The 22500-nt window shown below is 42.9% G+C and overlaps 2 protein-coding genes across 7 annotated transcripts in view; both read left to right on the top strand.

The window, feature by feature from the left end:
* Positions 1-5977, top strand: part of dusp27 (dual specificity phosphatase 27) — a 7802-nt gene extending 1825 nt beyond the window's left edge. For both annotated transcript variants that reach the window (XM_052544778.1, XM_052544777.1), the window contains exons 2-6: positions 51-166; positions 243-358; positions 605-836; positions 1058-1275; positions 3105-5977. In XM_052544778.1, the coding sequence (XP_052400738.1) occupies positions 51-166; positions 243-358; positions 605-836; positions 1058-1275; positions 3105-5665 (3243 nt within the window). In that variant the 3' untranslated portion in view covers positions 5666-5977. The remainder of the gene's footprint in view (positions 1-50; positions 167-242; positions 359-604; positions 837-1057; positions 1276-3104) is intronic.
* A 660-nt stretch (positions 5978-6637) lies between these two features.
* The window catches only part of LOC127948357 (POU domain, class 2, transcription factor 1), a 22059-nt gene continuing 6196 nt past the window's right edge, over positions 6638-22500 (top strand). The window contains exons 1-8 of one of the 5 annotated variants that reach the window (XM_052544784.1): positions 6638-6761; positions 17118-17156; positions 17229-17314; positions 18263-18394; positions 19232-19340; positions 19415-19461; positions 20971-21129; positions 21844-21985. In XM_052544784.1, the coding sequence (XP_052400744.1) occupies positions 6716-6761; positions 17118-17156; positions 17229-17314; positions 18263-18394; positions 19232-19340; positions 19415-19461; positions 20971-21129; positions 21844-21985 (760 nt within the window). In that variant the 5' untranslated portion in view covers positions 6638-6715. Of the gene's footprint in view, positions 6762-14000; positions 14173-17114; positions 17157-17228; positions 17315-18262; positions 18395-19231; positions 19341-19414; positions 19462-20970; positions 21130-21843; positions 21986-22500 lie in introns of those variants that run through there. The other 4 variants (XM_052544783.1, XM_052544782.1, XM_052544781.1 and 1 more) reach the window with 4 other exon arrangements.

Here is a 22500-nt window from a genome sequence, read left to right on the forward strand (position 1 = left end):
GTGTGTGTTTCTCTGTGTGTGTCTCTCTGTGTGTGTGTGTGTGTGTGTAGATGATGGCGTCGTCCGGTGAGAGCAGCGCTGCAGATGATCAGCAGGTTCCTCGTCCTGATGAAGCGGTGTGTGTTAAAGACGTTCAGACGCGTTACCTGCGCTGTCCTTCTCCCAGGTCAGTTCACATCTGATGACAGAACACTGTTAAACTCTAATGTGCTGATGCTGAGCGTGTGTTTGACCTCACACAGCTTCTCCATGATGTCCGATCGCTTCTCCATGATCTCCGGCTCGGACGCTGAGAGTATCTTCATGGAGCCGATTCATCTGTCCTCCTCCATCGCGGCCAAGAAGATCATCAGTGAAGGTGTGTGAATCTGAGGAAATCTCACAAACACTATAATGTCTCTGTTACAGGATAGACATTTTTATCTAAAACTTCAGATTTTTTGTTGTTGTTGTTGTTGTTGTTGTTTTATACAGGACACGTGATGTGAACAGGTCATTATTAGCATTAATGCACACAGTACACAGTTACTAGTGTGAGTGAAGTCCGTCCTCACTAGTGTTTTGGTGTTGTGTTGATGTCTCGTGTTCATCTGTCTGTGGTCAGAGCTGAGGTCCAGGGAGCTGCGGACCCCGGAGACCCCCGACAGCATGATGGAGTCGGCCGAGCAGCTGATGGTGGAGGATCTGTACAACAGGGTGAAGGACATGATCGATGACCGCAGCCCCTACAACACTCCCTGTGTGCTGGACATCCAGCGAGCGCTGACCCAGGACCGTCTGGAGGCGCCCTTCAACCCCGTCGACGAGGTCTGGCCCAACATCTTCATCGCAGAGAAGTGAGTCAACACCACCGTTAACATCTGTGACCCTGGAGCACACAACCAGTCTGAACTCGCTTCGTTTGGCTCAGTTTCTCATGAAACAAGACGACTTCTCTGCTGTCTTTGTGTTTATCCAGTAAATGTGTCTGGTTTGAGTTTGTCAAGACACTCATATTTAGAGACAGTAATGCCGGAGTAACTGCGGTGACGGTGTATGTACCTGTGGTGTGCTGCAGGTCGGTGGCGGTGAATAAAGGCCGTCTCAAGCGTCTGGGCATCACTCATGTGCTGAACGCTGCTCACGGCACCGGCGTCTACACCGGCCTGCTGTTCTACCAGGGCATGAACATCACCTACATGGGCATCGAGGTGGACGACTTCCCAGACGCAGACATCTCTCCTCACTTCCGCACGTGTGCCGAGTTTATGGACGACGCTCTGCTGACACACAGAGGTTTGAGTTACTTTTTAAATCTGGGCAGGGCTTGTTTGTTTGTTTTTAATATAAAAAGTTATTCTACAAATGAAAAAGCCCTTTCAAATCAAAAGTGGAGTGAATCCTCCTCAGGCTGAAGGAAGTGTAAGTTCAGGTCTGTACAGTAGAGGGCGCCGCTCAAACTAATCACATGAAGAATACGACACAGAAGAAGAAAGATCAGCACTATTCAGAAATAACTCAAATAAAACACAAATATGTAATTTTTGATTATTAAACATATTTAATTATTGCAGGTTTGTCTAATATTCTGAGTTTGTATGAGACTGTTTTTATTGATTGTGAGGAACACTGAATGTGTTTTTGAGTAAACACATGTTCATATTTAGTCTAGAACTACAGTGAGATCATGTTCACACACAACACTCTGCACTGACTCCTGATCTCTGTCACCATGGCAACACCGGAGCTGTCACTCAACACATGGAAACAAAGTAACTGGAGACACTGATTTGAAAAAGTAACAGATATTTCCTTCTAAATTAAAAACGAATGCGTTACTTTACTGATTACGTAACCTCCATCACTGTCTATGAGCGACAGTTGTAGATAATCAAACTTCAGATAGTGAATTAACTCAGGGGCCTGGACTCTGTCGTGCCTCACTCACTTATTTTTAGAGTTAGTGACACAGATAGATAGGAACCTGTTCTCAGTCTGAATCAAGGAGAGCTGACACGTGCTAGCAGTGAAGAAACAGCTCGTTATAGAAGTGAGCCCTGCTCCTCTTTCATTTAGTCTTCCTTATAGCAGATTTAGTTTTTTATAAAATAATCATATAGGATAGGATTAGGTCAAACACTAGAGGAAGAGGAGATCACAGAAAGGTTCACACAAAAACCCTTTGCTTGCTTGGAAAAGGTCATATTCACAAGTCTGAAGTTACAGCTTCTAAACCAGCTTTTACTGTATTTTCTAAATCCCTCACTATATGTTGATTGTTCTTACTCACTGTTAAGTCCAATTGTCAATATACTTTAACAGTCTGTTTTCTAACGTCAAATGCTATGTGCCAAATGTATACTTTAAAAAAAAAAAAATATTCACAGATATTCAGAGATATATTAGAGACTGAGAGTCACAGTCAACATTCACTTTCGTTTCGTACAAATGCTCCTCATTCTGTTCCTGTCATCAAGCACCAGGAGAGAATTCCTGAAGGCTTGGCCTTGTGTATTAATAAGGTCATGATGTGGTTTGATAATCCAGAGAGCTGTCACATGACTTCAGTTTTGTTGGCCGCAGGTCTTTTGGGAGGGGCATGTACTTGGCATGAAGACAATGTGTCTCGTTGGTGTGCCCATGTTTAACCACCAGAGGGCACACTTCTTAGTTGTGTTTGTGTCTCTGGACTTCAGTTCCCTTCAGCCTTTGCTTTGAGTATCAAGTAACTCATCCACATATAAGCTGGTTTCCTTTATCTTTGGTTGCTAGTCTACATGTTTTCTGTTGCTCTGTTTTCGCCATGACATGGTTTGTTTTTGGACTCTTCTTGTGTTGCCATTAGGCATGTTTTCAATTTGCTCATTTGAAGGGTAATGGAAATGCCGCTAGTGCTAAACAGTAAAACAGTGTGTCAATATTGTGTCAGGAGGACAATGATAAACAGTCAGTATTCAGCTAAAGTCATGCTTGATACAGTGGTGTCACCATCGGCTCAGTTCTCTTCTGATAGTGTCTGTGCAATTAAGTGCTAGAATTTAACAGTGCATTTCCCTTTTCAGTTTGTGTGAAAAATAGGATGATGACATTATGTTAATCTGAGGATTTTTTTCCTCTTCATGTAGGCAAGGTGCTTGTGGACTCGATGATGGGCGTGAGCCGGTCAGCGGTGCTTGTCGCTGCTTATCTTATGATCTTCCAGAACATGAGCATCATGGAGGCCCTGCTGGAGATCAGGAAGAAGCGGGCCATCAACCCCAACGAAGGGTTTATAAAGCAGCTGCGCCAACTCAACGAGACTCTGATGGAGGAACGAGACGAAGACGATGACGAGACCCTCAGCCAGTGCTCCGTGATCGACGCCCGCGCTCGTCTTGACGAGGAGGAGAGCATGTTTGGAGTTAAAGCTGAATCCATCATGGTGGACGAGGAGGGAGACAGCAGCAGCGTCATGAGTAGCGTAGCGTCTTCGGCCGCCGCCGCCGCTCTGAAAGCAGGACTTCTTGGTGGCCTGAGCAAACCTGAGCTGGAGGTGACCGCCAAGGACCCGGCGCTCCCTGGAAAAGACAGGGAAGATGAAGAGGGGGATGTGGACAGCATGATAAGAGAGTGGCAGAAGCGCAACGAGAAGTACCAGGATGAGGACTGGTGGGAGGCACAGCTGATGTGTGACGGGGGGGACGAGGAGTCTTTGCTGGGCGACAGGAAACCGCTGGACGTGCGACCGGAGGACCTGGAGAGCGTGACCAGTGAAGATGTGCGATTGGTGAAGGAACGCATCAGGAGTCGTCCCCGTCGAGCCGCTTCAGATGCAGGCTCTGTGACGAGCCGCAGCAGCTATTCTGATCTCTGGAAGCAGCGTCTGAAGGACATCGAGGAGCAGGCCGCCGCACGATACAGACTCAAAGAGGCAGACGAGGACAGCGAAACAAGCCAGAAGAGAATCGACGACGACGTCGAGAGCATCCTCTCGGACAGCAGCTCCATGTACAACTTCTGCAAGAAGAACAAGGAGCACCTAACACCTCTGGAACGATGGAAGGTTAAGCGAATTCAGTTCGGATGGAACAAGAAAGACGAGAACGGAGAGCAAGTGGAGGCCAAGACGGAAGCTCCCGCTCCCTCGCTGGAGGACGTCAACCTGACAGCCTATCAGACCTGGAAACTCAAGCAGCAGAAGAAGCACGGCGGCGAAGAGGACAAGGATGAAATCCTGAAGATGAGTCGAGCCGAGGACCCGGCCACCATCAAAAAAAGACAGCGACGCGAGGAGCTTCTGGAGCGAACGAGGAAGACGCTGGAGGAGAGCCAGTCGGTGTGTGGCTGGGAAACCGAGAGCGCTCTGAGCGGAAGCATCCCGCTGTCTGCTTTCTGTGCCGGAGCCTTCCCGTCTGCAAGCACCGCCGGAGACGACAACATGTCTGTGCTCAGCGGAAGGTCTTCCGTCCTTTCAGGTCACAGCACCAGATCCCAGCCTCCCGTTCCTCAGGAGCCTCCGGCCGCGGTCCTCGGCCCTAACGGTGAGCCCATGGTAAACATTTCCAACATCCAGAACTGGATTGCCAATGTGGTCAATGAGACTCTCATGCAGAAGCAAGCCGAGATGATGACAGGAGCGAGTCTGGCTCCTTCCAGAGCGGGATCGGTGTTCAGTCTGGGTGTCGGACGCGGAGGAGACGATGATAAAGCCTCAGTGCTGAGTGGATCCACATACTCGTCCCGAAGCAGAGCCGAATCCGTGCTGTCTTCGGGTGGAAAGCCTCGATCCGTGCTCTTGACCGGCGGACGGGCCGAGTCTGTGATGTCTGCTGGAGGAGCATCAAACCTCTCCTCTGTGTCCCGGCGGAGCAAGATTACTACGACCAGCGTGCCGCTCTACAGCCTCTTCCAAGACCAGGTGAACCTCCACAAACTGGACACCATGGAGAAAGAGATCAAGTCTGACATGCGGGACAAGATGGCTTCCTATGAGGTGAAGAAGATCGCAGAGGACAACAAGCGCAGTACGTTATACAAGAAGAAGAAACCAAAGGAGGAGGAGGAGGACGAAGATGAAGTAAATCATGGAAAACTGAACGGATTTGATGATTCAGCCACCCGTTCCTCCGAGAAACCCAAACCTAAAAGAGATTACGGCCGTTCTGGAATACTGAACCTGCCAGCTTCGGCCAGGAACCCCACCAGCAGCATCGATGAATGGCTGGAAAACGTCAGACCTCCTCAGAGCAAACCTACAGCTTACGATGGAGACGGAGAGACGCCGCGCATGTCTCGACCAGCGTACGAGGAACCTTCGGAGTTTGACTTCCCGAGCCGCAGGAGCTCCATTTCAGTCAATGACGACGAAGAGGAGGAATATAGCTTCGCCTCGAGGTTTGCTTCCAGGCATCAGCCAGATGATGACATGGATTTGGCTCGAGATCCCAGTCCGGAGTTTACCTATCGATCCGGGATAGGTGAAGATGCTAGTTACAGAACCAGGAGATCGTATGCTAACAACAATGAGACTGTGAGGACTGCTAAGACTGTACCGGAAGACAAGGAAGAGGAGGAAATATCTGCTTTCATTGCTCAGATTAAGCAGAGGGCGAGAGCACGGGTGGCGGAGGAGATGGAGGAGGATGAAGTTCTTTCATCCTGGAGGAAACAGGAGGAGTCAAAGACACACGCACACAGTAAAAACTAATACAAACATGACTGTTCATGACAAAAAAAGAGAGGAAAATTCATTATCTATTGTAGATGTAGAATATCATAGCAGTAATGATGCATTGTTTCATATGTGTGATCTGACAGGTTTCCATTCGTAAAGTAAAAAAGTGTTCAGGGCGAGACTCTTAGAGATTGATACTGCATATAAACAAACAGAAGATTACATCACTGCGTTCGTTATAAAGTCAGACTTTACAAAAGCATACAATAAAGCATATTTAGCAGCTCTGGAGTCATTAAATGAAATTATTAACTGCATCCAAAATAAACGTCTTTGTGTACATTATTTATTTGTGTGTACTGTGTATATTTGTTATGTATATATAAATACACTGTATATACTGTATGTGTGTCTTTATATATATACACATATATGCACATACACACAGACATATATATATATTCAATGAATGGTTTATTTAAAACACATTGAGAGTAAAAATGTAAAAAGAATATAGAGCATTTCATGAAAAGATTTCATGAAACAGTAAAAAATAAACAAACAAATAAATAAATGTAAAAGTAACTTACAAAAATATCAAACGTTGGTATACATGATATAAAATACAGCTCTCTGACATTATGAAATGCTCGTTTAATTCAGATCTTCCTTCATTAGCGACTCTTGTCTGAATGTGTTGTGTTTTATTGTTTACTTGTTTGCACAGCTAATACAAACATTATATTAAAATCCTTTTAAAATCAACAAACAAATCACTGCTTAAGAAATCAAGCATTTGTGTAAACCTAGTTATTACTGAGATACAGAACTTGTGACAACTAGCCCCGGTGCGATAAAATCTAGGAGGCGGGGTTTGTGCTCTCAACAAACGGTACATTTACATTTATGCTTTTATGAAAAACAGAAGAGTTTTGAAAACCAATCCTTATTGAATAATGCTGTTGTTCTTGAACTTAGATCGGTCGGGGAGGAGTGTGTGTGTGTGTGTGTGTGTGTGTGTGTGTGTGTGTGTGTGTTGTAGCAGCGGTGGGCGGGGTTTCATGCACACACTAAATATTCAAAATGGCGGACAGTGGATCAACGACTCAAGATGAGCGCTCGACTGCAGGTAATTATTACATTTTACATATTCATATTCTCCATCCGCCTCGCGTAAACAAAGCCAAACACGCGCGACGATCATCTACGGATAGAACCGATCGCAAAGGGGAAGATGGTTGATTATTTTGGCGATCATTTGACTCCGTTAGCAGCAGATGAGAGTTGTTTGTCCTGAACAAAACTCTGGATGTTTGAAATGGCGCGCTCGCGTGCAGTATATCCACACAGTGTGGCGCGGGTTCACCGGTTCGGTTCGGTTCGGCTCGGCTCGGTTCAGTTTGCGGCGGTGTTTGTAAAGTGTTGTGAGTGTGAGTTAGCTAGTCGTGCTATCAGCGTGCTTTGTGTTATTTCGGCCCCGACAGAAACTCGACGGTCCATTATTTGCATATTCATGCGTGTGTTCGACAGTAAACGCGCAGCGTGACGTAGAATAATAATAAATCATCGCTTCAGTCTGTGCTGCGGTGAATAAAACTAAAGAAAAACTTAAACCCGGGCTTATCTTCTGTAGATCAACTGTTTGCCCTCAGGGCAACATAAATACCCCGACTGTGTGTGTGTGTGTGTGTGTGTGTGTGTGTGTGTGTTTGGGGTTGAGAGAGAGAGAGAGAGTGTGTGTGTGTGTTGGGGATGGAATGTTTATTTTGTATAACGGGTAGAAAGTCTGAAAAGTTTCCCCTTTCTCAAACGCGCCTCGTGTTGAATAATTCGCTCGCGCTGCAGGAGTGAAAATACGAATTTGCATAACATCAGCCCAGCTTGTTTAATGCTGTTCATTCTTGTGCATAATTTAAACGTCAGTTAATTTCATTCCAGATGAGAGACGCGTCACACTATTTATTTATCGCGCGGATTAAATATACAGAGCAGCTCATGAATATTCATGAGGACAAACGCCGTGTTCATGAATGATTAATTTCTGAGCGCTAATGCGCGCGGTGTGATTTGCTTTGAATGCGGAGAGCATGTGAGTTCTGTGGAGGATTTCACCTTGTGCTTTTTTCAGATTCTCTTGTGTCTCTCAGGAGCGTTACATTTGCATTTATGCATTTAGCTCATTGCTGATCCTGCAGAACATCGAGGGTGTTATCAGTGCGCACTGTCTTCTTATTTATGTGCACTGCATACTAATGTTTCACACGATGATGATGATGATGATGATGATGATGATGTGGTGGACTGTCAGGTGCTGATCACCTCATGGTCTTCTGGACTGAAGCCTGAATGTGTGGTGATGAACGATGCAAAAACTACAATATTTTATTATTCTTTTTCCTGATGAAAAGGTCTGAATTACATTTAATATATTTTGTCAGCTTTAATAGTAATATATCAAACTTCTAGGGGCTGTATATTTGTTTTGAGTGATTTCCACACAATTTCCCTTTAATTAACAATTTTCTCATAAATATCGGAACATATGAAATGCTGTTTTGCCAGCTGTTTTAACATTAATGTAAACCTTTTCAGATTTAATTTATGACCTAAAATAACGCCTTTCACCAAATGAAAATCTGCTGTGTCTCCGATCAGTTCTGATTACTGTAGGACTTACACAACAGAATGAAACTGTTATTTGAAAACATGAAATTTAAGTATTAAAGACATGAAAAGTTTAATCAGTAGTGACAAACCTAATTGATTAAAATAAATAGAATGGGTAATTGCAGCTTCTTTTCACTTCTCATCTTATAACTCAATAGTAATTAAGTGTAAAATAACATTGCGTAGTGTTCACTAGGGATGCAGTAATACAGTTAGTCCACGGTTCAGTATTTCCCACGGCTTTTAAACTCCGTTCAGTTCTGATAGTTTGGCACAGATTATTATATGTCTGCCTAACATTTTTTTGAGTGAGTTGAGAGGGTTTCCAGTTTTGTTTTGTTTTTTAACCCAAGATCGTGTGATTGGCCATTATTGGGTCACTCTGGACTCCAGGGGGCGCCCTCGAGCAGAACATCCACACATGCATCACAGAAAAGGAAATCCCTGATCCAGAAAAAGGGCATCACTTTCCCTGTAACTGAATAAAAAGAACTAGCGTTAAACGTTTTGAATGATGATGAAATAAGGACAGTAAACACAATATATGGTTTATACGTCTTCTGCAAGCTCGGGGTTTTATATAATGATTAAGTATATTTGTATTACAGTATAGATATTGGATTACAGTATAGAATACAGTTTATAATTTATTTTCTGCCTCATTCTGTGATAAGAAGCCACATCAGATCACAAAAGAAAGTGATTTCAAACACTCGACTGATGTTGTGTAGTAAAAACAAGTTATAATGTTCTCTTTTATTGGGCAACGGGTTTAGACAGGCTTGTCATTGCATGTCATCACAAGAAAAGATACTCAGTGTGTGCTTTTACAAACATAAGCTGAGAGGCGTTTCCTCATCTCAGCACGTGAACACACACACACTCACGGACACAGACACAGTCCAACACAAACTCACATATGGACACATACACACATATGGCCAAGCACACAATCACAGATACACACACGTACGGGCACACACCCAAGCAAGGACACACTCGCGCACACAGGGAAACACACACACTCCAAGGCACGCACACACATGGAAACTCATACACAAAAACACATACGGACACACACACTAACAGGCACACATGGACACATGCACCGACGGACACACTGACTGTAACGTCGCTTTAACACATTTGTAGCCTCAATGTAACATCACTATAACATCGCTGTAGCGTTGCTGTATCGTCACTGTAACATTGCTAATGATGCTGTAGCGTCAATGTAGCATCACTGTAACATCGCTGTAGCATCACTGTAATCTCACTGTAACGTCACTGTAACAATCGCTAAAGCATCGATGTAGCGTCACTGTAACATCGCTGTAGCATTACTGTGGTGTCGTTGTAACATCGCTGTAGCGTTGCTGTATCCTCACTGTAACGTCACTGTAACATCGCTAATGTCGCTGTAGCATCGATGTAGCGTCACTGTAACATCGCTCTAGTGTCACTGTAATATCACTGTAACATCGCTAATGTCGCTGTAGCATCACTGTAGCGTTGATGTAGCATCACTGTAACATCGCTGTAGCATCACTGTAACGTCACTATAACATTGCTAAAGCGTCGATGTAACATCGCTGTAGCATTACTGTGGTGTCGTTGTAACATCGCTGTAGCGTTACTGTAACGTCGCTGTAACATCGCTAATGTCGATGTAGCATCCATGTAGTGTCACTGTAACATCGCTCTAGCGTCACTGTAAGATTGCTGTAACATTACTGTGACATCACTGTAGCATTGCTGTAATGTCGATGTAAAATCGCTCTAGCATTACTGTAACATCATTGCAGTGTTGCTGTAACATCGCTGTAGCATTGCTGTAGTATTGCTGTATCATCACTGTAACATTGCTAACATTGCTGTAGCGTTGATGTAGCGTCACTGTAGCATTGCTGTAATGTCGCTGTAACATCTCTTTATCACCACTTTAATGTCACTGTAACGTCACTAACTTCGCTGTAATGTTGCTGTAGCATTGCTATGACATCGCTGTAGCGTTGACAAGCTGCGCAAAACATGTGAACTAAAGTGACTGAACGTAAAAGATGATTTTGATTTTGCGCAGCTTTTCAGTGAATGTGATAGCACGCACACAAGATGCGCATTAAATATCGCATGCGATTTATCGTGTAGCCCTAGAGTTCAGTCTAGTTGCTATAATTGCATTTAAGGCATCACAGAATTGAGGCGTATGATTGGCAAACACAGGATGATGGCTTAATTAAAGCTGATGAATATTAATGAGTTCTTGAGGTCTAATAGGAAAGTTTGGGCTGCAGTTGAGTGTAAATGTTTCTGTTCTCTGAATATGCGTTTTGCCTTATGCCACTTATCTGCTTTAAATTATGCAGTGTGGCATTCAATAGTTTGAAAGGCTAATTAATAGCTTATTTAAAATTCTGTTAATTAAAACATTTGCATAATGTATTGCGTGTCAGTTAGCTTACTGAATCCCTCGCAGCGGCCGTATGTAAATCATGTTTCTCTCAACTATTTTCTTTTGAGATACAAAAATCGGTCCGTCCTCTCTCTCTCTCTCTCTCTCTCTCTCTCTCTCTCTCTCTCACCCAGGGGCGGACTTTACCATTAGGCAAAGGTCGGCAATTGCCTTGGGCCCCGAGCTACCTAGGGGCCCCCAAAATGCCCCATTAACTTGCTTAAAGATTTTTATTTTTTTTTTACTTCGTGCAAAATATATATTTCTAAAACTCCATTTGCGAAAAATGGCATCAAATCATTAGTGTCGCAGACAGGAGCCCCCCCCCCCCCCCCACCTCACTACATTGGACTATTCCATTATTTCACTTACTGCGCATCTGCGAAAGTGACAAGGCTGTAATGCGCCAAAAAACTGACGACGAAGAAGTGATTGACAGTGATAGACATTGTGTACAGAGAGAGAGTGTTGACAGTAAAAATGAAGCGAAGCTACCCAAGCGGTGCTGAAAAAAGTAAGAAACAGGAGGAAAGCAAAAAGTTTTTAGGAAAATTGATGAGTAATGAGTACTAGCAGTCACTAGCCGCATTTCCACTGTCGGCCCAGTGCGAGCCAGGGCTTAAAAGAGGCCGTTTGTTTGCATGCTTTGTTATATATTCAAATTCAAAATAATCGATGTTTTAACTTTAGAATTGATTTAATTTATCAGGACTCAAAATTAATCACACATAAATACACTTATTTCTATTTTATTTGTTTATTTTTAACGCTTATGACAATAGCCTGCTTATTCAGTCGAGTCTGTCTCTGTTTATTAGCCACAGTATAGCCGTCACATTTAGAATGAATGATAATATCTCTATTTTTATAAAAGCTCCCGAACAAAAAACATTATTAGGCTATATTCTTTTATGATAGGCAACGTGAGATAAACTCGAGACGAGGCTTGTGAAAGATAATATAAGTTACTTAATACACGATTGTGATAGAGAATAAGAAGCTGACCCCTGATTTCTTCAAGCGGTCATATTTTACCATGTTTACTATGGTAATATGTTTAGCGTGCATATCTTTTTCATCGCTTATAAATATTTCTGCCTTGTATGGTGATTATCCACATTGGATCAAGTTATTTCAAACACTCGCTGCTGACTGAAAGAGAGTTTTGAGCTCAACTTATTTAAAAAAAAAAGTGTTTAATGCTGGTGTTAGCTGTTATCTTTCTTAAATGATCCTCGGCGCAGACTCTCTATTTTTATAAAAGCTCCCGAACAAAAATCATTATTATATTTTGATGATATGCAACGTGGAGCTAAACTCTTGAAACGAGACGACAGATAAAATGTTACTTAATAAATACACAATTGTGATAGAGAATAAGAAGCTGACGTCTGATTTCTCCAAGCGGTCATATTTAACATGTTTACTATGGTAATGTTAATGTTTAGCGTGCATAGTCTTTTACATCGCTTATAAATATTTCTGCCTTGTTTAGTGATTATAATCCACATCGGATCAAGCAAACACTTGCTGCGAACTAAGAGTGAGTTTTGAGCTCAACTTATTTTAAAACGTCGTTAATGCTGCTGTTAAAGCTGTTATCTTTCTGAAATTATCCGCGCTGACGCTCCCTAGACACGGAGAAACTCCGCCTTTGTTCATGACCCCTCCTCTAGCCCCAGCTGGCCTGCTTTGGCTCAAGGTTTTCGTCGGGCCAAAAAACCCTGGCCGTTGGCCCCGAGGAAGCCCCGGCGAGGCACGATCAAGCCCTGGAAGTGACAGTGGAAACGCGACTGGCCCTGGCACGCACTAGCACGCCCTGTCCTAGCTCGGTAGTGGAAACACGGCTATTCTGACCAATGTGTTACACTTGAACTTGAAGATGACCAAGCACTCTGGCCAAAACATCTCACTGACAAAGAACGCTGCTTAATAGTGCAGAGAGGCCCAGTTCAGAGCAAGGATAGAATTTATCCTTTTTATTTTTCTTCTTTTTTTCTTACAGATACAACTCCAGATGTTTATACATCATTGCTGTGTGAAGACTGCTGAAGAGAAGTAACAAGTAGGGCTTTTTTTTAAAAATAAGGATTGACAAAAGGAGGGAAACAAGAGATGTAGAGGGCCCCATGTCTGTGTTTGCCTTGGGCCCCAAAATGTCTAAATCCGCCCCTGCTCTCACCCCCCCCCATCTGTCTTTCAGTGGGGTTGTTGTCATGGCTACAGCTTGAGTAAAAGCCACATGACTTAGTTCATCAGTGTGTAACAGTGCAGCAGAGTCTTTGATCGAGCTGAAGAGCTTCCTTCACCTTTATGAAGCTTTCGTTTGGGGCTTCGGTGTGAACCACACTTACTAGTTAGTTAGAACTTAGTTTAGTAGGAGCTCTACTAGTAACCGTGACCTTAGCAAACGCCACTGATCCAGTCAGGCTACTCTTCTCTATTTCTGAATCACCTAAAATGTACAGGTTTTAGCATCAGACATAATCGACCAATCACAGCTGAGAGTAGGCGGAGTATACAGTACTGGTACAAGACATCATATAATAGCTCAAATTTATTATTATTATTTTTTTGCTACCATAATTTTTTCCCATATTTATTAATTTCCAAATTAAGTAATAATATGTGAAATAAATATAGATTTAATTTCAGCAATTATGTGTGATTTAAAATATATATATATTAGCGTGATATCGTATACTGTATGTTGTCCATCAAAAGATCCATATCAGTCCATCACATCAGAGAGACCGTTAATAGCAAAACAAAGCCAAAATCAGGACAATTTAGGCAGTTTAGAAATCCTGTCTGGAATAAAAGAGAATAGTTGCTGATCTCTTCTCAAAGCGCTGAAGAGCGTTAACCAGGTGAAGGCAGTGAGTTAAGGCTTCGTTATCCCTGTTCTTTGATGTGTTGTTTTGTATAAACAATCTTGTCCAGTTTGACTCGGGCAGTCATTAGCAACACATTTGTTCATCGTTGCTGTGTTGCATGCTGGGAAGCCCCCCCCCCCCCCCCGACCCCCCAGTAATTAAAACAGTCACACACGGCTGGTAATTGGCCTTGTCTCACTTCTCCCTCACTGTTGTGCTCGCCGTACCTCTGTCCTAAAAGCAATCCAATTAATATGCTAATGAGCTGATAAATATTTATGAAAGATGTTGAATTATGCAGAAAGCTTTCAGAGGTCCGTGTGAAATGAATTGCGTGCAGAACTTCAAAGCGGCGCTCTGCTAATGAGCGAGGGGGAGTGAGATTTGCATACGGCTTTAATCAGCTGCATACTGATTAACTTTCATTATGTATGCAGCACTTCTAGATGTAGTCTTTGTGTTTCGCTGGTCTCGGTGTTCTCCGTCGGATGTGTTCTCTGCGTCCGTCTGTGATCTGAGTATCGTAGCGTGGCTCGTGGACACAGGTAAGTTTATCATGATCAGTTATCGGACGGCGTTCGCTCTGTTGATTGTGTTCTGTATGAATCACTGCTGGAAAGTTCTGCTTGTAAATGTTGATTAATAGTTCTGCCTTGATATTCGGTGTCTAATATTGCAGCTCTCGTCATCTGGGACTGGGTGATATGGCAAATAATTAAATTTATTTTTGTGTTTAACTAGTCAGCTTAAAACTGCCACATATTTCAAGTCAAATTCTCTTTATGAATCATCTGGTTACAGATAGCTCGGTTCAGTTTGGTGCTAACGGACCACGAACTCACATGTTAAATATCTTTGCAGAACAGATGCATGAAATCTTGAATTTAAAACTATCCTATGCATTCAGAAATAATGTCAGAAGAAAATTAAAAAATAATTCTCAATATTTCTTTAAAGTTCTTTGCTGTTACCGATATCTAGGTTGGACCTCACTGACCGATACCGAATAATCAACCGATAGTTTTTAAAATGGAACTAAATGAAAACTAAAACTACCATTTTTTTTTTTTTAGACACCACTGAACCTTACTTTTTAAATGAATAAAAACATGAATTTCAATTATGTATGTATATTCACTTATTATTATTTTATTTAATTTTTTATATATATATATATATATATGTGTGTATATGTGTGTGTGTGTGTGTGTGTGTGTGTGTGTGTGTGTGTACAAGAAACTTTAAAATGTAAAAATGTATTATTAAATGTTGAAATTAACACTCTTAACTAGCACCAACACTTCTCCAGCGCTCATTAATCTTAATGTAAATCAGTGGTGCACACACTTTTTTTTTGCATGGGATCTACCTTTTAAATGAGAAACTCACCGAGATCTACCAAATGAAAATAAATAATACAATTACATATAAAGCAAATGATTGAAAAAAGCTTGTTGGGATGCACCATTTAATTTCAACTGTCATGTTTAAAGATCTGCGCTATCAAGCGCAAGGTTAGGGGTTCGATTCCCTGGGAACACATGATATGTACAAATGGATAGCCTGAATGCACTGTAAGTCACTTTGGATAAAAGCGTCTGATAAATGCATAAATTTTAAATTTAAATTTAATTTATTTAAATATCTAAACAAAGGATACTGCGTTACATATGATCATTGTATGTGTACTCTTTATTTTCTTCTATTTGATAACACTTTATGGTTATCTAATCAAAGTATGCTAATCACACACCGGAAGAAAAGTGCAGCGCTGCATCTTTAACACAACTCACAGATATCACACACTGAACAGGAAAACATTTATTTTAATAATGAACAAATTAGCATGAGTTTGAAGTTTGGTGTTTAAAAAGCAGAGCGAATGAAGCATACTTTGTTATCACAGAAAGATGCACAATACAAAATTTCACAGCCTGGGGTTGAAGTCATTAAAGAGCCAGTAAGATGAAAATTCTAAGCTTCCTATCACTGTTTATAAGTCCTGTACAATAGGTTTAAATCCATCCAAGGTTAAAAAACATTGTCATTTTGTCAAAATATCATTTTAAAATTACCACAATTCTCAGAGATCCCCAAACAGTTCGCGGGATGCTTTTCAAAAGATTCAGTTTCCTTAAACCCCACCTTTCGGTAGCATACTGTGTTCTGATTGGTCAACTAACATAGTCAGTTTTGATTGGTTGTTCCGCACACACCTCCACGGTAAACTATGCGTTAGCATCTGTTTGGGGTGAATTATGTCTTATTCCTCTCATCGCGAAGCAAACAGTAAAATAAAAAACTTGAACAGTCTCGCTGCTTCTTCTTCTGTGTGTGTGTATTCAAGCCGCACGCTTCAGTTTGAATCTGAATAGCGTTCAGCGCGGGGGCGTGGTCACGAAGGGAGACATGAAAAACAGACATCGCAGAATATCTGTTTTCGGCAACACTTGTTTAGTTTTAAAGTAGGCATGTTAAGCTTTCTATAGATATCTCTCTCATGTCTCTTCGTTGAGTATTCACGGAGTTACACTTCATTTTAATGACGTGTTTGTACATGACGATCAGCGCAGACAGCACACATACTGATAAGACGCTCGGGAGAAAACAGACACATAACTTCATAATCATACTTCGCGTTGTGATTCGGAGATGCTCGTTGGTCTAAATAAAGATCTAAAAAAAAAAATCCCGCTGTACTCACCGAGATTAGAAAAGCAGTCGAAACGAACAAAAGGGATTTGTTGTACTCCTCTGGTATTGTGGTGAAAATGAATTTTAGCCATTGGTTCTTCTGATCTTCATACTTTGGCAGTGAAAATAAAACAAACTTGCCTTTACAATTAAAAACACACTGTCTCCTCGACATGACGCTCTCACACCAACCAGAGCGTCTGTGTGTGTGTGGGGGGGGGGGTGGGGGGGCAGGTCAGAGGTCAGTTTCTCTCAAGACGGTAGGCGGAGATTATTATGCAAAGTGTTCTAGTGACGTACATAGAGATGGGCAAAAGATTTGAAATCTATAACGACTCGTTTCAGCGATTCAGAGTCGACTCCTTACTTTAGAAGCCAATAACTTTATAAATCGTGTACTTTTTGGTTTAATTACTTTGCACATTGTTTACACTGATGGACAGCTACATCAAACACTGTAATACAGGTAATCTTTGATTTCCCATCTGTGTGGCTCTTTAATGATTATTTGGCACAGACAGCAGGAGGTGTCAGTGATTTCTGCCTCTAGAGGGCGCTCTCTCACTGTGTAATGATAGTGAACCTTCTCAGCCGCTCCACCAGCGGAAATAACCTGGAGAACAGGGATTTTTACACAGTTCCAGCAATCAACTATAGGAGCCGATTAATCGGCAAAACCAATACATCGGTTGACCTCTAACTTGTATTAAACGATAAAATGGCCAGCTCTACTGTCTTCAGCAGCTTTGGTAAATGTTGGCTAGTTGTAAAGACATGCACTGTTTTCTCTCAGCAGATCTGAGCAAAGGCAGCATGGAGAACGGAGCGCATGGAGGTGAGTAACGAGAAGCTGATTCATTACTCCTGAGTGTGTTTGACCACTGAGTGACCCTCGTGTGTTCATCAGCTGCTCAGGCCAACGGTCAGGAGGGCCACAAACCCAGCGGTCAAGCAGCGGTCAGCGGCGTTCAGACACAGGAGCCGCTCCAGCAGGTACGTGAAGCATTGATTAAACACACTTCTGCTCAGAAACAGCTGGAGGAGAGTATGAGTTTCTTCTGTTAAACACACAAGATGATATTCTGAAGATTGTTTCATACTCTGGTGGTCACAGAATAAAATTAAACTCCTACATGTTTGGAACATCTTGATGACAGTTTCACTTCTGGGTGAACTATCCCTCTTGAGATATTATTATTGATCAGTGTGGCTTAGTTTCGGCCAGATTTGGTATAAATCAATCCCAGAATGCAGGTAAGGAATTCTAGCAAAATTACATCTTAAAAATATAACCTGTTCTTTACACTAGACATTATACTTAAACACAGACATGCAGCTTCTTTACATGCGGGTGTTTAACATATTTAATTTTGAGATATATCAGATAAATGTGTCCCCTCCAAAAATCTTTAGGATATTAAGTAAAGATCATGTTCCATGAAGATATTTTCATTTTATACCATAAATATATTAAACTTCATTTTTGATTAGTAAAATGCATGGCTAAGAACTTAATTTGAACAACTTTAAAGATGATTTTCTAGATTTTATATATATATAATATTTTGCTCCCTCAGATTCCAGATTTTCTAGTATTGTCCTCCAAACAAACCAGACATCACTGGAGAGACGATTTATTCAATTTCCAGATATTTTTGTCATTTTTTTGTTTGTTCATAGTAATATTGTTGAAATTATTGTGCATTATTCATTGAAGTATTTTTATTACCTCTTTGTTGTATATTATTATTGTATTATTATTCTTAAGTGTTTACTTTGAATACAGCCTTTAATGCTGATATGGCATACAATAATTGAATATTTAGATTCACAATGTACAGTCAAGGTATGAACCATTTTCATGCTAAAGCAATGAAGTCTAAGCTGAATTGTTCCTGAGAAGTATCCGCTTCAGCTGGTCTGTTCTCTGTGTCTGTGCAGGTGAGCATGACTCCAGCGCAGCTGTTGCAGACGCAGACGCAGATCCTGGCCGCAGGTCAACAGAGCAGCACTGGAGCCAGTATCTCTGCGGCCACGCCCATCACACTGTCCCAGCCCATTCAGATCGCCTCTGTGAGTGACTGACAGCTCGCCGTCCAATCACAGTCCAGATCACTGACACACCCACAAACGCCTGAGAGCTGCTGCTCATGCGCACAAGAATAGAGACAACTGTTAGTTAGACGTACGATACTGTTCAAACATGTTTGGGGTCAAAGAAATTATTACTTTAATTCATAAAAGATACATTAAATTGATCAAAAGTAACAGACATTACAACTTTACTAATGTTACAAAAGATGCCTATTTCAAACAAATGCTGTTTAAAATAATAAAATGTATAAATTTCCACAAAAATATTGAGCAGCACGACTGTGTTCAACACTGATAATAATCTTCATGTTTCTTGAGCAGTAAATCATCATATTATTCTGATTTCTGAAGATCATGTGACACTGAAGACTGGAGGAATGATGCTGAAAATACAGCGGAGCATCACAGAAATACATTACACTTTAACACAGATTCACACAGAAGATGGCAATTTTAGATTAGAATAATATTTCAGTTTATACTGTATTATTGATCAAAGAAAGACAGCAGAAGAGACTTGCATATTTTACAGTAAAAACATCAGTCATGTGGATGCATACGTCTCTCGCTCACTCCCTCTCTCTCTCTCTCTCTGTCGTTCTCTCTCTCTCTCTCTCTGTCTCTGTCGTTCTCTCTCTCTCTCTCTCTCTCTGTGTTGTTCTCTCTCTCTCTCTCTCTCTCTCTCTCTCTCTCTCTCTGTCTCTGTCGTTCTCTCTCTCTCTCTCTCTGTGTTGTTCTCTCTCTCTCTCTCTCTCTCTCTCTCTCTCTCTGTCTCTGTCGTTCTCTCTCTCTCTCTCTCTCTCTCTCTCTCTGCAGACGCAGGGCTTGAACCTGCCACAGTTTGTCTTGGTCCAGCCGGGTCACTCCCTCAGTCCTCAGTTTCAGCCTCAGTTCATCATATCTCCGTCTCCTCAGGGTCAGACCGGTACGAGCGTCTCCTCTGTTTGCTGATTCTGTCGCTCCTCTGCACTGTTTCTAACTCGTCTGTGTGTGTCTCAGGTCTACCTCAGAACCCAGCGCAGAGCAGCCTCGCCCTCACCGCACAGGTACAGACCTGCAGAACACTGACCCACAGAACACAGAACACTGACCCCTGCGGAACACTGACCCCACGGAACACTGACCCCACGGAACACTGACCCCCACAGAACACTGACCCCCCCCAGAACACAGAACACTGACCCCCGCAGAACACTGACCCCCCCCAGAACACAGAACACTGACCCCCGCAGAACACTGACCCCCCCCAGAACACAGACCCCGCAGAACACTGACCCCCCCCAGAACACAGAACACTGACCCCCGCAGAACACTGACCCCCCCCAGAACACAGAACACTGACCCCCGCAGAACACTGACCCCCCCCAGAACACAGAACACTGACCCCCGCAGAACACTGACCCCCCCCAGAACACAGAACACTGACCCCCGCAGAACACTGACCCCCCCCAGAACACAGAACACTGACCCCCGCAGAACACTGACCCCCCCCAGAACACAGAACACTGACCCCCGCAGAACACTGACCCCCCCCAGAACACAGAACACTGACCCCCGCAGAACACTGACCCCCCCAGAACACAGACCCCGCAGAACACTGACCCCCCCCCAGAACACAGAACACTGACCCCCGCAGAACACTGACCCCCCCCCCAGAACACAGAACACTGACCCCCGCAGAACACTGACCCCCGCAGAACACTGACCCCCCCAGAACACAGACCCCGCAGAACACTGACCCCCCCCCAGAACACAGAACACAGACCCCGCAGAACACTGACCCCCGCAGAACACTGACCCCCCCAGAACACTGACCCCCGCAGAACACTGACCCCCGCAGAACACTGACCCCCGCAGAACACTGACCCCCCCGGAACACAGACCCCGCGGAACACTGACCCCCGCGGAACACTGACCCCCCCGGAACACAGACCCCGCAGAACACTGACCCCCCCAGAACACTGACCCCCGCAGAACACTGACCCCCGCAGAACACTGACCCCCCCAGAACACTGACCCCCGCAGAACACTGACCCCCGCAGAACACTGACCCCCCCGGAACACAGACCCCGCAGAACACTGACCCCCGCGGAACACTGACCCCCCCGGAACACAGAACACAGACCCCGCAGAACACTGACCCCCGCGGAACACTGACCCCCCCCAGAACACAGACCCCGCGGAACACAGACTTTTACTTTGGATGCGATTGATAGTTGCCCATTACTAATACAATTTTCATCTGATTGAAAGATTAATTAAATTGTTAATGTTTTATGTCTTCATGTGATTACCAGAAAATGTCAAATTTTGGTAACAAAATAAAACCGGAAAACATTAAGATAGACATAGGGTTAACAAAAAAATTCTGGAAAAAAATATCTAGAAACATAAACAATTTAAAAATAGATCTTGTAAAAATGCTGCATGGTTAGTCTCAGGGCAGTATGCAGACCTCTGCCCCGCTGCAGACGAGCCGCTCCTGATCGGATGTAGAGGTCAGTCGGAGCTCTCCTAGTGTTGATGGAGGTGCTGTGTGTTGGTGGTGTTTGCAGGCTGCTACACCGACGAGGAAGATCGCCGCTCTACCGGCTCCAGCATCTGCTCCCAAGCGCATCGATGCTGTGTGTGTGGAGGAGGCCAGCGACCTCGAGGAGCTCGAGCTGTTCGCCAAGAACTTCAAACAGAGACGCATCAAGCTGGGCTTCACTCAGGTGTGTGTGTGTGTGTGTGTGTGTGTGTGTATTTCACATGTCTCTCTCTGTTAACACACCTGATTCAGATCATCAGCTTGTTAGAAGTCAGCTCCGTGTATGAACTGTGTTCACGTTGACATGCTCCCTACTCCCTGAGCAGGGGACATCTGTTGAAGTGTACCTCACTCCCGAACATTAATTCACGGATTTGCGCTGCGCAGCGTCTTCACACACAGACAAGTGTGACATCATACACCTCTGTAAATAAATACAATTTAAATTCACGTCTCGCACACTTCAATGCACTTTGAATGGAACATAAACGTTCACTTCGGAGTCATGGCAGAATATCCTGTGATGTCCACTTCGCAGGGCACTTATGTTCGCATAGAACCAAATTCTGCAGTGATAAGAGAAAGATACAAAACGTGCAGAGCAGGTGACGTGGTCTGGAATTGAGAGCCGCTGCATTGATATATTGTATGGCTTCAGAAGTAACAGAATAATTCACACTCAAAAAAAAAATCTCTGATTTGGATCGGCCCTCTCCAATCGATTGCATCTCTACTTCTAAATCATACTGTGTGAGGAAGTAGAAATGCAGCAAGTTTCCTGTAAGGTGTAGGGCAACAGCACACACAGTCTGTACAGTATAAAAACAAGTACTCTTATGGAATAATAATAATAATAGCTAAGTGTGTGTGTGTGTGTGTGTGTGTGTGTGTGTGTCAGGGTGATGTGGGGCTGGCGATGGGGAAACTCTACGGAAACGACTTCAGTCAGACCACCATCTCCAGATTCGAGGCCTTGAACTTGAGCTTCAAGAACATGTGCAAACTCAAACCTCTGCTGGAGAAATGGCTGAACGATGCAGGTGAGAACCGCTTTCTTCTGCAGATCCAGAGAACACCGTAAACACACAGCGAACAGAAACAACACAACAGAAACTCACTTTGAAAATAAAACACACACTTTAGCAGTTCTTGGTTAAACACTCTTTCTCTGCGTCATGTCGTCCAGTAGAACAGGTACGATGATATACTCAAATATTCCAGTCTAAAATATGAGGGCAGAAATGATTCTATATAGTTTTATGGTTTATATTTGTATTGTGTTATAGTTGATCTGTGTGTCGGTCTTCCTGAATATCTGCACAATTGCATGTTTATTGACCTGTTGTATAAAATCAATATAAATAGAGATTAATATTGTTAATTTTTTTTTTTTTTTTTTTTGCTAATTAAATTTAAAATGTTGCATTTAAAAGAAGTATCATATACAGATACTATATTGGTTTTATTAATATTATGAATTTTTTGTTATTTAACATTTTCCTTTTTTTTATTTCAATAACGTTTTAGTAATTTGTGACTAATTTTTAGTGCCTTT

The sequence above is a fragment of the Carassius gibelio genome, chromosome B1 (assembly GCF_023724105.1).
Source record: "Carassius gibelio isolate Cgi1373 ecotype wild population from Czech Republic chromosome B1, carGib1.2-hapl.c, whole genome shotgun sequence".
Classification (NCBI taxonomy): domain Eukaryota; kingdom Metazoa; phylum Chordata; class Actinopteri; order Cypriniformes; family Cyprinidae; genus Carassius; species Carassius gibelio.